The sequence below is a fragment of the Rhinatrema bivittatum genome, chromosome 5, assembly GCF_901001135.1.
Source record: "Rhinatrema bivittatum chromosome 5, aRhiBiv1.1, whole genome shotgun sequence".
NCBI classification, from domain to species: Eukaryota; Metazoa; Chordata; class Amphibia; order Gymnophiona; family Rhinatrematidae; genus Rhinatrema; species Rhinatrema bivittatum.
The window spans coordinates 6077282-6094989 of NC_042619.1; the positions used below are offsets into that span (position 1 = coordinate 6077282).

Below are 17708 nucleotides of genomic sequence, written 5' to 3' on the forward strand. Positions count from 1 at the left end.
GCCGGACGAAACTCCCTATGATAAAATAAGTGAGTACTGTGGTAGTACCCTTGTGACCCCACTAATGTTCTCTTCCAGCGGTCCCAAACAGTTAGAGTGGATGCCACAGTCTCAGGTAATGTCAGGCTGGCACACCGAGAGACCTTAGTTTGCCATAACAACGCTGTGAGAGGGAAGCTACCCAACAGAGCTTGCTCAAGACGCACCCATGGTTTACTCTGTCTGGGATCATGCCACTCTATGGCCGCTTTCAAATGGGCTGCTCCGTGGTACCGGGCCAGATTAGGCACACCCATCCCTCCTCTATATTTCGGCAAATATAATGTCCTCTGGGCAATCCGGGGTCGTCTCCCCTTCCATAAGTATTTATTAAGCCTCTTTTGCCATTTATCTAGCAGCTTAACCGGAATAACTATGGGTAATGTCTGTAGTAAATACAGCATCCGAGGCAAAATGTTCATCTGTAACACAGCTAGTCTCCCCAGCCAGGAAATGTGATACCTGTCCCACTCCTCCAGGTCTTTATAGATTCTGTCCATAAGCGGTATGTAATTCAAGTGAAAAAGATCCTGTTCCGTGCCTAAATAGACCCCCAAATACTTCAGTTTGTGAATCGCCCACTTAAAAGGGAACTCGATGGCAACTTGGGCCCGCAGGTCAGAGGATGCAGTGACATTTAACAGTTCCGATTTATCCCAGTTAACAGAGAACCCCGAAACCTTGCTAAAGGCATCTAGCTCTGCTGAGACGGCCCGTAAAGAGCAAAGGGGGTCAGCAATGGTGAACAAAATGTCATCTGCAAAAAGAGACATTTTGGAAGAAAAGTCTCCCACCCGCACACCAGTAATCAAGGGATTAGCCCGAATGTGATGAGCAAAAGGCTCCAAAAAGAGCGCAAAAAGTAAGGGGGAAAGCGGACATCCCTGTCGTGTCCCTCTACCAACCGCAAAAGGAGATGAATACCCCCCATTAATCTTTAAGCAGGCTGTGGGGGCGTCATATAATTTTTGAATCCAAGTAATAAACTTGTCCCCTAAATTAAATAATCGCAAGGTGTGAAACAAAAATGGCCAATGCACATAGTCGAAAGCCTTTTCGGCATCGATGGCTAACAGGAGCATTGGAATGTCGTGCGAGCGAGCCCATCCCATGGCATCAACCGTTTTGCGGACATTATCTGACGCCATACGACCGGGAATAAAGCCAGATTGATCGGGATGAATCAAACCGGGTAGGGCAACATTAAGTCTATTAGCTAAAATTTTCGCTAACAATTTCATATCAAGATTAATTAAGGAAATGGGACGATAAGAACCGCACACGGTGGGGTCACGGCCCGGTTTCACCAGCAGTGTTATCCCAGCCATATTATCCTCCCGGGAGAGCGCGGCCGGCCCCTGCAATGAATTAAATAGGGTAACCAGCGGTGGGACCAATAGCGTAATAAATTTCTTATAAAATGTAGCCGTGTAGCCATCGAGTCCGGGCGACTTGCCCAATTTCAACGACTTGATGGCCCAAGTCACCTCCGCTGCGGTGATGTCCCGGGTTAAGAATAATTGGGCCTCCGAGGAGACTTGCGGTAAGGTTATATGGTGAAAGTAGGCCTCCAGCTCCTCCTGAGAGGTAGCAGGTTTAGGAGCATAGAGTTCCGTGTAAAAGCGGAGAAATCGTTTCCGGATGTCTGCATTGGAGGTTAACATTGTCCCATGTTCGTCCTTTAATTTTACAATAGTAGTCTGGGCCTGTTGAACCTTCAATTTTCTTGCCAACAGTCTACCTGCCTTGTTTCCCCCTTCATAGTATAGCTGCTTGCTGCGAGTCAAGTTATATGCTATAGACGCCGCTTCCAAATCTGCCAAGCGCTGGCGCAGAGCATCTATTTGCTCTAAGAGACTCTCGGACCCAGTAACCAAATGCTCACGCCCCAGTCGTTGCAAGTGCATTAAGACATCAACTTTTTCCCTTTGTTTACATTTCTTGACGTAAGCACCCCTTGCAATAAGCTTGCCTCGCAGCACCGCTTTTAGACAATCCCATAAAACTGTGGGGGCAATATTAGGGGCCTCATTAAGTTGGAAATAGTCCTGAATATCCCCATATAGTTGGGTGCAAAAATCCTCATCTTCAAGGAGACTGTCATTAAGTCTCCAATACTTTTGGCCTTTATCATACCAGAGAAATGGAAATCCATAAACACAGGACCATGATCAGACCATGTAATCGGGCCCAGGGACGGGGCGCTAACCTGAGCACAACAACCCTTGTCTACTAACAAGTAATCGATACGCGAGTATGTTTTATGTACTTTAGAAAAGAAGGTATAATTCCTAGATTTAGGATGCCAGACCCTCCACACATCAACTAAACCATGATGCCTTAAGAAACGGCGGAAAACCTGGCGCTCCCGCCGACTAAGCAGTGATTTAGAGTGAGAGTTATCCAATCGAGGGTCTGCGGTCAAATTAAAATCACCGCCCAAGATTATGTGGCCCTCTGCCCACAGGTCAATAAGCCGCGACAGTCCATCCAGGTAGACACCCTGCCCCACATTAGGGCCATATGAACTAATGAGGGTGTATTTTTCCCCCCCAATAGCAATAACCAATAAGAGGTGTCTTCCCTCCGGGTCCGCCCGGCATAAGATTTCTTCATATATCAGATCTCTATGCATTAAAATCCCCACGCCCAAGTACTTTCGTGCCAAAGGCCTAGCAGCCCAGTACTGTCTAGGAAAGCTAGAATGTTTAAGTAAACGCTCATATCTCTTCTTTAAATGGGTTTCTTGCACAAAGGCAATCTTAGTGTGATGGAAATGTAAGTCATCGAACAGGGATTGCCGTTTGTAAGGTGAATTCAGTCCCTTTACATTGAGGGACATAATATTGAAGGCCGTCATGGTAAGAAAAAGCCAGATATTAGGAGCCCCATGAATGTCACCTGCTGTCCCCGCCATTCCAGAGTAATAGTTAGTCTGTGAGTCTCTGTGTACCAAGTGTCCTCCTTTGCAAAAGTCATATAAGAGGTTCTACCCTCTAACAACCCTCCCCGCTTTCCCACCTCCCCCACAGCCTGTTCCCTAGTCCAGGGCCATGCTGTCTGAATAAGGGAGGAGTCAATCATCCCTTCATAGCCGTCCCCCATTGACATCTAAGACTTTTAATAAAACAGTTTCTGACATATTAGAGCATCCCCAACCATTAAACTGTATAACTCAGAACTTTACAGCAGAGCATGAAAATGGTAATAAGAACCAGGAATGGCACAACTGTGAACAATCCGGTCCATATTGTAAGCTGCCATAACTGGAACCTGCACCTTATGTCCAGGTTGGCCGTCCAGTTCTGGACTGCATCAGTCCTGCGGCGCAGAGAGAATCAATTAGCCCAAATCAGCTCCCTTGTTATCTCACCCAGCTCAATCTCAGCTCTGTGGCAATGAATCTGGCTGCCGCCGCAGCCGTTTATCTCCTCTGGTCACCCGTTGCCAACGCTGAGAGCCCTCATTCCGCACAGGTTGCTTTGGAAGAACATTTAAGCCCAGGATCTCAGGGTATCCTGCTGCACGCAAGATTGTGGAGGCCTCCGCCGGCGTTTTCGCCCTATGAGCTTCACCTTTCAGAGAAAAGTTGATCCCAAATGGGAACAGCCACCTGTACCTGATATTTTCCTTGCGTAGGAGGTCCGTGACTGGTTTAAAGTCCCGCCTCTTCTTTATCGTAATAGGTGAGAGATCGACAAAAATCATGACCTCATGGCCCCGCCATTTCCAGCTGGGTTGCTGCCGAGCTATGTTAGCGATTTTATCTTTAATAGCAAATTCGTGGTAACAAGCAATAATGTCCTTAGGCAGATTATTCACCCGGGGGCCATAAACTCTGTGGGCACGTGCAATTTTCACTTCCACCACCTGCTCCGGGGTAGCGGTTCCCGCACCTGCAGCAAGGAGCATGGCGCTAATCTGTGCCACAGTATCCAGGCAGTCAGTATACTCAGGGCCCTCCGGGATGCCCCGAAACCGAAGATTATGGCGCCGAGACCGGTTTTCTAAATCCTCCATTTTGTCTCTCAGGCGTTCCATATCATCTTGCAGGGTATGTAACGTTGCTTGCTGTTCCTTCAGGTCCGCGCTATTTGTTTCCGCTCGAGTTTCAACCTCAAAAAGGCGGCGGCCCTGTTCGGCCAGGTCCTCCTTGAGCTCTTCAATAGAGGTCATAATGTCCTCAGTTTTCGCCGCGATTTCGGATTTTATTTCGGCAAACCAGCCCTTCATCTCCCCCTTAGTGGGGATCGCGCTGTCGTCCGCCGGGCCGTCCGTGCCCTCCCCCACGATTTCCGCCGCCTCGAGCCCTGCGCCCGCCATATTGTCACCTAGGGGCTCTCCTTCTACCGGCAATTTATTATAAGAAAACTTTTTTAAATCTACCGGTTTCCTTTTGTGCGACATCTGCCGGGATTCTCACGAGCGGGAGAGGTCTTTGCGACACTAAGCACTAGTCAGGGTACCCGATGTCAGGCGATTAAGCTGATGTCTGGCGAGAGCCGCGGGATTAACCAGCCATTTGCTGGGATGACGTCACATCCTCCTCAGCAATTTTAGATCTAATTCTGTGGAGCACAGGATTTGGTGAGAGAGGTAACGGTGGTGGGGCCGCTTGGCAATAGTGATTATAATATGATCAAATTTGAATTAATGACTGGAAGGGGGACAGTAAGCAAATCCACGGCTCTCGTGTTAAACTTTCAAAAGGGAAACTATGATAAAATGAGAAAAATTGTTAGAAAAAAACTGAAAGGAGCAGCTACAAAGGTAAAAGGTATGCAAGAGGTGTGATCATTGTTAAAAAATACCATCCTAGAAGCACAGTCCAGATGTATTCCACACATTAAGAAAGGTGGAAAGAAGGCAAAACAGTTACCGGCATGGCTAAAAGGGGAGGTGATTGAAGCTATTTTAGCCAAAAGATCTTCATTCAAAAATTGGAAGAAGGATCCAACAGAAGAAAATAGGCTAATGCATAAGCGTTGGCAAGTTAAATGTAAGACATTGATAACTTAAGACAGGCTAAGAGAGAATTTGAAAAGAAGTTGGCCGTAGAGGCAAAAACTCAGAATAAAAACTTTAAAAAATATATCCGAAGCAGAAAGCCTGTGAGGGAGTCAGTTGGACCATTAGATGATCAAGGGGTTAAAGGGGCACTTAGAGAACATAAGACGATTGCAGAAAGATTAAATGATTTCTTTGCTTTGGTGTTTACAGAAGAGGATGTTGGGGAGGTACCCGTTCTGGAGAAGGTTTTCATGGGTAATGATTCAGATGGACTGAATCAAATCACGGTGAACCTAGAAAATGTGGTAGACCTGATTGACAAACTGAAGAGTAGTAAATCACCCGGACCAGATGGTATACACCCCAGAGTTCTGAAGGAACTAAAAAATGAAATTTCAGACCTATTGATAAAAATTTGTAACCTATCATTAAAATCATCCATTGTACCTGAAGACTGGAGGATAGCTAATGTAACCCCAATATTTAAAAAGGGCTCCAGGGGTGATCTAGGAAACTACAGACCGGTTAGTCTGACTTCAGTGCCAGGAAAATAGTGGAAATTGTTCTAAACATCAAAATCACAGAACATATAGAAAGACATGGTTTAATGGAACAAAGTCAGCATGGCTTTACCCAAGGCAGGTCTTGCCTCACAAATCTTCACTTTTTTGAAGGAGTTAATAAACATGTGGATAAAGGTGAACCGGTAGATGTAGTGTACTTGGATTTTCAGAAGGCGTTTGACAAAGCTCCTCATGAGAGGCTTCTAGGAAAAGTAAAAAGTCATGGGATAGGTGGCGATGTCCTTTCATGGATTACAAACTAAAAGACAGGAAACAGAGTAGGATTAAATGGACAGTTTTCTCAGTGGAAGGGAGTGGGCAGTGGAGTGCCTTACTTTTCAATATATTTATAAATGATCTGGAAAGAAATACGACGAGTGAGGTAATCAAATTTGCAGATGATACAAAATTGTTCAGAGTAGTTAAATCACAAGCAGATTGTGATAAATTGCAGGAAGACTTTGTGAGACTGGAAACCTGGGGATCAAAATGGCAGATGAAATTTAATGTGGACAAGTGCAAGGTGATGCATATAGGGAAAAATAACCCATGCTATAATTACACAATGTTGGGTTCCATATTAGGAGCTACCACCCAGGAAAAAGATCTAGGTGTGATAGTGGATAACACATTGAAATTGTCGGCTCAGTGTGCTGCGGCAGTCAAAAAAGAAAACAGATTGTTGGGAATTATTAGAAAGGGAATGGTGAATAAAATGGAAAATGTCATAATGCCTCTGTATCGCTCCATGGTGAGACTGCACCTTGAATACTGTGTTAAATTCTGGTCGCCGCATCTCAAAAAAGATATAATTGCGATGGAGAAGGTACAGAGAAGAGCGACCAAAATGATAAGGGGAATGGAACAGCTCCCCTATGAGGAAAGACTAAAGAGGTTAGGACTTTTCAGCTTGGAGTAGAGATTTATTCATTTATTTATTTGAAGAGTTTTATATACCGTTATTCGGAAAGCCATCATAACGGTTTACAAAGGAATAAATTTTAACAAAGAGGTTATTAGATATCAACAAACATGTTGTAGTAACTATAATGATAAACATAACCAAGTAAGACTCAGCAGATATAAGGTTGAATGTGGAGTGAGGTTAGAGAAGTTGAGGATTAAGGTTATGAGTTTATTTGAGAGTTGGTCTGTGTAGATGATTGTGGATCCAAGAAGAATCTACGAAACAGTAAAGTTTTTAAGTCTTTTTTGAAGGTTTTTATATTGTGTTGAGATCTTAGGTCTTCAGGTAGATTGTTCCAATGGCTGAGGGAGGATATGATAGAGGTGTTTAAAATCATGAGAGGTCTAGAATGGGTAGATGTGAATCGGTTATTTACTCTTTCAGATAATAGAGGGACTAGGGGGCACTCCATGAAGTTAGCATGTTGCACATTTAAAACTAATCAGAGAAAGTTCTTTTTCACTCAATGCACAATTAAACTCTGGAATTTGTTGCCAAAGGATGTGGTTAATGCAGTTAGTGTAGCTGTGTTTAAAAAAGAATTGGATAAGTTCTTGGAGGAGAAGTCCATTACCTGCTATTAATTAAGTTGACTTAGAAAATAGCCACTGCTATTACTAGCAACAGTAACATAGAATAGCCTTAATTTTTGGGTACTTTCTAGGTTCTTATGTCCTGGACTGGCTACTGTTGGAAACAGGATGTTGGGCTTGATGGACTCTTAGTCTGACCCAGTATGGCATGTTCTTATGTTCTTAACCTTGGGATAAAGTCCACTGGTATTTTTTATCTATGAACTTTGCACCAAGTCTGGAGAGTGATGGAGTCATTAAGGAGTCAGTGTTTTCTGGTGTCATTAGAGAATCAATGTCTTTGGTACTGATGGTGCCAGAGTGGCATGAATGTGTTGTGGAATGGCAGGATTAGTATGATGTCAATGTCTTTGGAAGTCACAGGGTCAGTAGGGAGTCATATCTCAGGGCTTAGTTAATTGGAACTCATGAAATGAATCTTATCTTTTTTAGGTGACATGCGGTATCACAGACATAGTATTAAACATGGCACCTACAGCTTTTGATGACCAGTATATAGGATGTGAAGAAAAAATGGCTGAAAAAATGCTCTCCACGCACTTATTGGAAGCAGAAAAAGCCATGAATCTGATGTTCAGATATTCATGGGATACTTCAAGTTCAGAATGGAGAAGAAGGGTAGAAGAGAAGAAACTTCCTCCACTCCCCAAAGGCTTCAAGGACGAGCATGGGATAGCTTTACTGGTTTATACTGATTCCGACATTTATATGGACTTCAATGCTGCTGTGAGAGGTGGAGGCAAATCTCCAGAATATTACATGCAGAGCTTTCATTTCAAAGTTCTTCACTTTTATTTGACAACAGCATTAAAACTCTTACAAGGAAGCTGCAAAGAAACATGTCAGACTGTGTACAGGGGCATAAAGGATATTCACTTCTCCCCACCAACTACCCAAGATAAGGAGCTGAGGTTTGGAGGGTTCACTTCTACTTCCACCAATAAAAAAGTGGCTGAGAGTTTTGGAAAAGATTCTTTTTTTACCCTGATGACCTGCTTCGGAGTTTGCATTCAGGAATACTCTGCTATTCCTGCCGAAGACGAAGTGTTGATGCCGGTCAATGAAGTTTTCACTTGTTCAAGCTTTGACCCGGAAAGCCATGCCTTTGTTTTGGACAGCACTAAGCAGACGTGTAGCAAATACAACTGCACATACCTAGGGGGTAAGTACCGAGGGGGGTAAGTGTGCAGAAATGGAGACATTGTCCAGCTCTGGTACAGGTGAAAAGGCTCGCACGGTGTTAACTGCTCAATCGCTTTTTCTCGCTGTGAAAAGCGCACAGGCTTTCTAACTGCAGCTGGGAAACGGGCGCTCCTCAGGGTGAGAAGGTCAGGGGAGTAACTCTAAGCACATAAATACTTTTATTTTCACCCACTACCATTTTTGATGGTCCTAACACTGCATGTATAAAATGTGCATGTACTGACACACACGCGTGCGCTCTCAGGGAGGATGTCAGTGTTGGAAAAACATCTGAATCCTTTCAGCGAATAAGATTCCCGTTGTATGTTAACTATTCTGAGGCCAATATTCAGTGCTACTTAGCCGTATAATCATGGCTAAATATCCAGTCCTGTTCAGCAGCCACCACTTATCCATGGGCCGATACAGTAAAAAACGCGGCACGCGATACAGTAAGTTAATTTATTTAAATTAGGCCAGGCGGTAAAAAGAGGCACTAGGGAAACTAGCGCGTTCCTAGCGCCTCTTTTTGAACAGGAGCGGTGGCTGTCAGTGGGTTTGGCAGCCGACGCTCAATTTTGCCGGCGTCGGTTCTCGAGCCCGCTGACAGCCACAGGCTCGGAAACCGGACGCCAGCAAAATTGAGCGTCCGGTTTTCGACCTGACAGCCGTGGGCCGAATTAAATTTTTTTTTTTTTTTTTTTACTTTTTTTACTCTTCGGGACCTCCGACTTAATATCGCCATGATATTAAGTCGGAGGGTGCACAGAAAAGCAGTTTTTACTGCTTTTCTGTGCACTTTCCCGGTGCCGGAAGAAATTAGCACCGACCTTTGGGTCGGCGCTAATTTCTGAAAGTAAAATGTGCGGCTTGGCTGCACATTTTTCTTTCTGAATCACGCGAGCATACCTAATAGGGCCATCAACATGCATTTGCATGTTGCGGGCGCTATTAGGTGCAGCGGGTTGGACGCGCGTTTTCCTCCCCTTACTGAATAAGGGGAAAGGGAAAACACGCGTCCAAGAGCAGGCTGACAGTGCGCTCCGTCGGAGCGCACTGTACTGTATCGGCCTGTTAATAGGGCCTGCTTTTCAAAAGCATTTACACTGGATTTTACATGTGTAAATGCACTTTACCCGTGTTAAATGGCTTTTAAAAATTGCCACAAGATATACTACTGAATTGTCCATACGTTTTACCCACGTAACGTGCACTTAACGCAATTAAATGGCTTTTGAAATTTACTACAATGATATGTTACATTCCTTATCGTCCTTCAAATCAGTCCAGATGAAAGGGTTTTTCTCCCCTACCAGCAGATGGAGACAGAGGAAAAAAAGCTTTGCTGTTCCAGTGCTAGATAAGACAGTGTGCCACCGGCAGTTGCTCAGTATTCTCTGTCTCCAGCAGATGGTAGAGGTCAGTCAAGCTGAAGAAGAGATAAATTGCTCCCAGGGGTATTAAGCTCTATCTTGAGGCCATTATCCTGGGGGAGTAGGGGCAAGCAGGGGTTGGTGATCCTTGGAATGGCTTTGCCCTGGTTGTGTGTGGGGGAATTTCATAGACAGTGGTCTCAGCCCCTCATTTCCCGTCTCTCTCCTTCTTTCCCTCTGTATCCCTGCCTGCGGTGATATCCAGTTCAGGAAAGTATTTCTTTAACTTCTCCTTTGATGATGCAGGAGCTGTTTCTTTAAGAATTTGTAAAAACTACAGAGGATGGAGGAGCAGAGCATTTCACTGGCAGGGAGCCTCAGCTTGCAGCGCCATTGCTCAAGAGGGAGAGAGAGAGAGAGAGTATGTCAGCAGTCACGCATGGGCCGTGGGACAGATATTTTGGGTTGGGTGGACCACGGTGAAATGCTGGGCTGGGGTGAAGTCTGACCACTTGGTGCATAATAATGGCGGTTCCTGCTGAGCGTGTGGGGACAAAGGAACGCAGCTACAGTTTTCAGGCTAGAGCGGGCCCTATGTTGGTGACGGGTAGGGCAGCCCGGTGGCTGTAAGTGCCGTGACAGATGGAAGGAAGGCAGCAGGGAGGAAGCAGGCATTGCAGGCTCCGGAGGAAGGCAACCTGAGTCTGCTCTGCAGCACAGGAACAGTGGTCATCTGGGCCTCTGTTCCTGCAGTGCAGGGGATGTCAGGAGCGAGAGAGCTGATTCTCCTCTGGCATCATCTTGTGTGGTAGAGGCCTCGGATATTGTTCAGGAGAGGTCTGAAGAGGCGGTAGAGTCTCCAGATGAGGATTCAAGATAGGTTTTTCAACCGAGTTTGTGCTTCTAATGAACAAAGTGTACCTGGCTAGTAAAAGAGTGGTGGGGATGTGGCCCCACACCAAGGGGATTCTGCTTCCTGTCAAGGTAGGAAGGTGGCCTGTGGTAGAGACTCTGCAATCCCAACTCACCCTTCTAAAAGGAAACAACTTCCTGATCCAGACTCGGAATGGGGAATCATAGGTTTCAGAGGAGGATGTGAGATGAGGAGGAGGATGAAGATCCCTTGGAGGAGGGGGAGAACCCAGTAATGGAAGGTGATGACCCTCAGGTGATCTGGTTATTCTGTAAGGAGGAATTTTAATCTGTGATATCCCAGGTCCTAAAGAAACTTTGGATTAAAAAGATGTAGAAAAATATGAGCATGAATGTGAAGATCCTATCATGAAGGGTCTTAGGAGTCCTGCTAGGGCATTTCCCTTCCATTGTACTATACAGAAGCTGGTGTTTAGGGAGTGAGATACCCCTGAAGCGGGCTTGAAAGTTGGAAGGGCCATGGTGAAGCTTTACCCATTACCAGAGGAGGCTCTGGAGTTTCTAAAATTGCCTAAGATGGATGAGGCCCACCATTCCAATGGAGGCTGCACAGCCCTAAAGGATTCTCAGAATCATAAAATGGAGCTGTATCTTAAAGGATGTTTGAGGTCTCGGCTTTGGGTGTCTGGGAAGGCAGTATACATTAGCTTCATGATGTGGGTCTACTTGCACTGGATTCAACAGATTCCGGCTGAGGGGCCGGGACCCTCACTTTTGTCCAAAAGGGCAGATCGTTTGGAGGCAGGTTTAGCCTTTATAATAGATGCTTTGTATGATCTGCTGTGCACATTGGCCAGAAATATGATGTCAGTAGTCTTGGCTAGGAGACTGCTATGGCTGAGCAATTGAGTAGCAGATGCTTGGTCCAAGTCACATCTTGGCGGCCTCCCTTTTCAATGTCAAGCTGTTGTTTGGAGAGGGCTTGGAGAAGCTGGTGCATAAGTTGCACAAGGATAAGCCCAACAGAAACAGCAAGAATTTTCCTAATAGACAGAAGTAGTCTGGAGGCATGGCACTACTGGCCAGGGTAAGGATTCTCCTCACAGCACCAATTTTCAAACAAATCACAGTCCTTTCAGAGATCCCAAAAGCCTGCCAGGGAGAACTCTGGATCCAGCTCCAGAGGTCTTAAAGGGGTACAATGAAACATGATTGGTCTACTCCTCAAGAGAGAGCATTGGGGATCATTTGGTCCGGTTTTCCGAGGAGTGGACTAACATAATGATGGATTATTGGGTTCTCTCCATCATGAGATGGTTACACCATAGAATTTGCATGCCTGCTATACCATGGTTTCCCCATGCATCTCCAGAATCAAGTGGGCTGCAGTTTGATCTACGCTGCAATAATTCCTAAATTTGGAGTTGGTGGTTTCAGTGCCCACAAGGGAGCAGGGGCAGGGAAGCTATTCAATGTATTTTATGGTTCCAAAGAAAGAGGGCATCTATCAACCTATTATGGATCTCAAGAAGGTGAATACTTCCCTTTGGGTGCCTCGCTTTTGAATGGAGACCCTGTGTTCTGTCATTGCAGCGGTCAGAAAAGGAGAGTTCTTGGCTTCCCTAGATTTCATGGATGCTTATCCGTATGTACATGTTCACGAGGTGCACCAGAGGTTCCTCAGTTTTATGGTGCTGGGAAACCATTCTCAGTTTTGAGCTCTTCCTTTTGGTCTCACTATGGTGCTTCACACATTTACCAAGGTGATGGTAGTCATGCCGGCAGTTCTCCGCAGGCAGGGTATTCTGGTATACCCTTATCTGGATGACCAGCTTACTTAAGTTAAATCTTGGGAGGTTTGCCAACAACCGGTACAGAGGGTGTTAATTAGGGATGTGAATCGTTTTTTGACGATTTAAAAAATTGTCCGATATTTTTAAAATCGTCATTAATACAATAGAAATTCCCCCGATTTATCGTGAAAAATCATTAATAGGGTTAGTGTCCACTAACGGGATTTATTTGGGGGGAGAGCGGGAAAACCGGCACACCAAAACAACCCCTAAACCCACCCCGACCCTTTAAAACTAATCCCTTACCCTCCCCCACCCTCCCGAACCCCTCCAAAATGTTTTAAATTACCTGATGGTCCAGTGGGGGGGTCCCAGCGCGATCTTCCGCTCTCGGGCCATCGGCGCCATTTTGGCTGCCACTAATAAAAATGGCGCCGAGGGCCCGATAAAAAACCCCCCCCACCCGACCCTTTAAAAATGACCCCTTAGCCTCCCCCACCCTCCCGACCCCCCCAAAATCTTTTACAAGTACCTGGTGGTCCAGTGGGGGCACGGGGAGCGATCTCCTGCTATCGGCTCATCGGCTGCCACTAATAAAAATGGCGCCGATGGCCCTTTGCCCTTACCATGTGACAGGGTATCCATGCCATTGGCCGGCCCCTGTCACATGGTAGGAGCACTGTCACATGGTAGGAGCACTGGATGGCCGGCGCCATCTTTAAAGATGGCGCCGGCCATGTTGGCCATAGCCCGATTCCGGTTCCGATTCACATCTCTAGTGTTAATGGTGTTACAATCCCTAGGTTGGGTTGTAAATATAATGAAGATCCACTTGGTTCCATTGCAGACACTGGAATATGTGAGAGTGTGATGTCTCTGTCCTATCTCCCTTTTCTCGCTTTTACTCTAGGGTATTCTTTAGATCTTTAAGTCTATCCCAAATGCTTTAGAATGAAGACCACTGACCATGTTAGCAGCCTCCCTCTGGAACGACTCCATCCTGTTTATATCCTTTTGAAGGTGAGGTCTCCAGAACTGTACTTAGTAATCCGTGAGGTCTCACCAGGGCCCTATACAGGAGTAATATCACCTCCCTTTTTCTGCTGAATTAATTAAATTGGAGAAACATCTGAAATCAAGAAAGACTGTAAAAACTCCCAGACTTACTAAAAGAACTTGTAACATCTTAACAATGAAGTACACAGACTTTAAACTCAGCATTGCATCTTATCAGTAGAAAGGAAATGTTGGAAACCAGCAAACAACTAATGCTATGATTATCAGTGCTGTGTGCAAGAGACGTAATTATGGGAAAAGTGAATGCAATGTGAGAGCCTTGAAAGTAAACTTTCCTTCCATGCAGGAAACCCTGGAGAATAAATATAATGAATAGCTACAGAGTCCACCTAAACAGACGTGTGAGATACGGCCTCTGGGACTGTTATCTGGGTTCAGGCATCCCAGGGATCGCACTCACATCGCATCTGGATATTTTTAATTTCCTCGAAGAAGTGAAGCACTACATCCTCCAGTAAGGCGGGCGGTTCCTTGATGTAACTTTAATGCGGTCTTGTAGGCCTTATGTATGGGTGGTTTTTGAACCTTGGAAAAGAGCGTTGATGAAGGATCTCACCTTGAAGTCAGTCTTTTTGGTTGCGATTTGTTCGGCGTATTGTGTGTCTCAGAGTTACAGGATTTGTTGTGTAGGGATTCCTTTCCTTCACTTCTATTAAGCATTACAGGCTGGATGTTTATGCTCCGGACTCAACTGGGTTTGGTAGGAGTGTGTTGTGACCGGGTCTTTCGGGTTCTCGCCCAGTTTAGGGAAGCTTGGGAACATCCTCTTTGCCTGGACTGATCTGGGAGATGATAAGAAAAGGACAATTGTTTCTTACCTGCTAATTTTCGTTCCTTGAATCCCACAGATCAGTCCAGAGCCCTGACATGATTTTCTGAAGATCGCTGTAGTCTGTGTGTAAATAGCTCAGAGGTTGCCTTTAAGTAACATTGCTCTTCAGTTTGGGGTTACGTCCCCCTGCTTGGTTAGGAGTGAGAATAGTTATGACCTTTATTTGTAAGCTTGGGTACAGGTCATACTGACTGCAGGTGACACACTGCCTAATTTACCACTGGTGCAGTAAAGCTATTCTCTGTCTCCATCTGCTGGTAGGGGAGAAAACCCTATTTATCTGGACTGATCTGTGGAGCTCAAGGAATGGAAATGAGCAAACAATAAACGATTTTCTGTTTACATGCTTAACTCTTTGGAAATTCACATGTGAGTAGTTAGCTGGATAAGTTGTGGGCAGGATATTGATGTTCCAGGGAGGAGCTATTTACCTGGCTAACATAGTCGAATAATTCTTCTCTAATTCAGTTAACTGGATAAGTTAGAGCTGCTCAATAGCAGTTCTAAAATTAGCTGGATAATACTTAGTGATTTATTCGGCTATATTCAGCGGCATAGCCATGTCACTGCCTCTCAGTATTACTCACTCTGCTTTGGTATTTATCTTGTATCTTGTATCTTGGTATTTATTGGGATGTCCCACCTACCCTCTATCCCTGGTATAGCCAAGAGCCAAGATGTAGCCTTGGTTGAAAAAGTTTACCAACCAAGCTTTTGAAGTAGCAAGGAGAGAGGAATCAAACCTTTAGAAAGAAAGGGAAGGCTATTCATTTTGTTCTAGCATTTCACTCTGTTACCTAAACACAGCCTCCCATTGCTTTTAGACTGCACAAAGCAAAATTGTAAGCCGGGGCTCTGATGGATTGTCCGGATAAGCTCAGGAGTTAGCCCCTCCCTACCTCTCTGCCCAACCACCCAAGGGCTTGCTCTTCTAAAATAGTTTTTCTGGAGTAGATAATTGCAGTAACTGGTAACAGGTTAATTTGCTAATCTTTATCAGATTGAAAGAGTTTTCTATCAAATCAAATGAACAAAATAAATTATTATTCAATGTAACAACTGTGGTGCCTTAGTCTTGAGGTAAACCTTCTGGAAGCTTAGGGCATGCCCAATTTGTTCACAGCTCTCCTTAATGAAGACGGAGTTAGCTCACCTTAAAGCTGAATTAGGTACAATAAAAAAGGAATTAGCAACCACCAAGGAAGCCTCAACCACTTTACAGCATTCAGGGAAATTTCCCCCACTGCTAGAGAAGATTCAGAAATCCAGAAACAAGTGGTTTACAGTAGGGTCAGGTAGGATGAAACCTGTGACCCAAGGACACCCACTCTTCCCAATTGTGCAACCCAGATGCCCTCCCTCACTTGCAGAGCACATCCAGAAACCCAAGAATAAATGGATCACAGAATGTTCTGGTAGGATAAGACCTGTGATGCGGAGACACCCAATTTCTCAAGTGACACAAGTACAAAATTCATTCTCTGTATTGGAAATGAAGAAGCTCTAGCAATGGAGACTGAAAAGTAAAAAAGAAACCCAATGCGCACAGAAATTCCATAATGCAACCAAAAATCATAAGAAAAAGCTCATTGTGCTGGGTGACTCAGTCATCAGAGGTACTAATTTGGGAACCCTTTTCAATAGAAACACTATAGTTAAAAGCCTTCCAGGTTCATCAGCCAGTAGAAATGCTATTCAGATAGTCAATGCAATCAAAGAAGGAGGTAAGGACTCTGAAGTTGATATTATCAACCATCTGGGAAATCAATGATCATCAAGTGGTAGAGAGTGATTTCCACACTCTGGGGAAGCAGATTAGCCACATGGTGACATCCATTGCCTTTTCGGACGTGTTACCTATTCATGGAAAGGGGAAGGAGAGGCTGAGCCACATACATTATTTCAATGTATGGCTCAAAACTTGCTGTAAGGAAAAACGTTTTGGATATATTGGGGGCTGGGGCCATGTATGGAACAGTAAAAGGCTCTATGACAAAGATAGCTTATGTCTGTCTGTGGCAGGAAATAGGATCCTATTTGATAAATTCAAATCCTATGCTATAAGGCATTTAAACTAGAGGATGGGGGTGGCAGAAGGAAATTGGAATGCCACCTCCAACAACTCCAAGAAGTGAGAGAAGAAATTAACAAAAATCATCTGAATAGGGCAGAAAAGATGTCCAAGAAGAGCAGCAAGCTGAGGGAGAGAAGCTGGAAAGCTGTGAGCTCAAATGCTCGTAGCCTGGGCAGTAAAATCCACGACCTGCAGGCCCTAATGGTGGAAATGGACTTGGACATTGTTGCTGGTTCACTGAGTGTCATGACTGGGTTACAGCTATCCCGAGCTATAACTTATTAAGGAAGGACAGAGAGGACAGGAAGGGGGAGGAGCAGCTCATTATGTAAAAAGCAATATCCAAGCAACTGAAATGCAAAGGATGTGGGGTTGGGAAGAAGCATTATGGGCTGTCCTAAAAAATGAGGATGCTGCTGAATATCCATAGGCAGATGTATTTCTGGCCACTTTTAGGGTTATTTTAAATTGGCTTGTGGTATATTATTCTTTGCTTTTGTTTTGCCGATTTCTGTATTTCTGGCTATCCACGTAGAACAATTTAGTTTGAATTAAGTAGAACAGAAGAATATTAAAGTAAATGAATGTATAATTTCAGCGTTGCACTGTTTATCTTCACATGTGTTAAAATCTTATCTCCGTTTGCAGGTCTCAATCTCAGAGTTGGAAGCGCCTACCCCTACTGCGTCAGCTCTGGTGAGTATTTAACATCGCGTCAGGCCCCTGCGCGTTCTCTGGCATTAGAAATTCCTCGTCTTTTCCTGGCGTGTGCTTACGGATTCCTTCTGATCACCCAGCGGGTGGAGTTGGCAGATCTCGGCCTGTCCCGCGTGTTCGTAGGGAGCTGCTCGAGCGAGGCTCGTCCTCCTTCACAGCGCCACCCCTTGGGCACGCTGGGCAGAAAACTCGGGTGTGCGACAGCAGTAACGGGAAGCTTGCACCTCTGGGGGGGGGGGGGAGGGGGCACAGCGTCTGTCTCTTTCCTCTCCCCATTGCCCATGGGGTTAGGGACTGGGTGCATGGAGTAAAATTTTCACCTTTGTCCTTCCACACAACTATTTATTTAAAAAAAACCCAAAACACTTTATTACTTGCCTTATTACTAGAAATCTGTGCACAGCGTGAGGTGCAATCAAATGATTCCCAAATATAAAAATACCAATGACTGCCACCCCCACCATGAGGAAAAATCACAAATGCTTGTCATTTATCAGGTCTCACACACTTTAATAACTCTTTCACTCTCTTTTGCCCCATTACTGTTGCTTATCCCTTGAGCCGGTGATCAGTCTCACAGGAAGATGTAGATGATGGCAGATAAAGCCCAAAGTG

General features: G+C 45.0%; 1 protein-coding gene across 1 annotated transcript in view; it reads left to right on the forward strand.

Annotated features, from left to right (window-relative positions):
• The window catches only part of LOC115091753 (ecto-ADP-ribosyltransferase 5-like), a 50676-nt gene that overhangs the window by 22912 nt on the left and 10056 nt on the right, over window positions 1–17708 (forward strand). The window contains exons 3-4 of the mRNA XM_029601930.1: window positions 7605–8334; window positions 17025–17072. Of these exons, the coding sequence (XP_029457790.1) occupies window positions 7605–8334; window positions 17025–17072 (778 nt within the window). The remainder of the gene's footprint in view (window positions 1–7604; window positions 8335–17024; window positions 17073–17708) is intronic.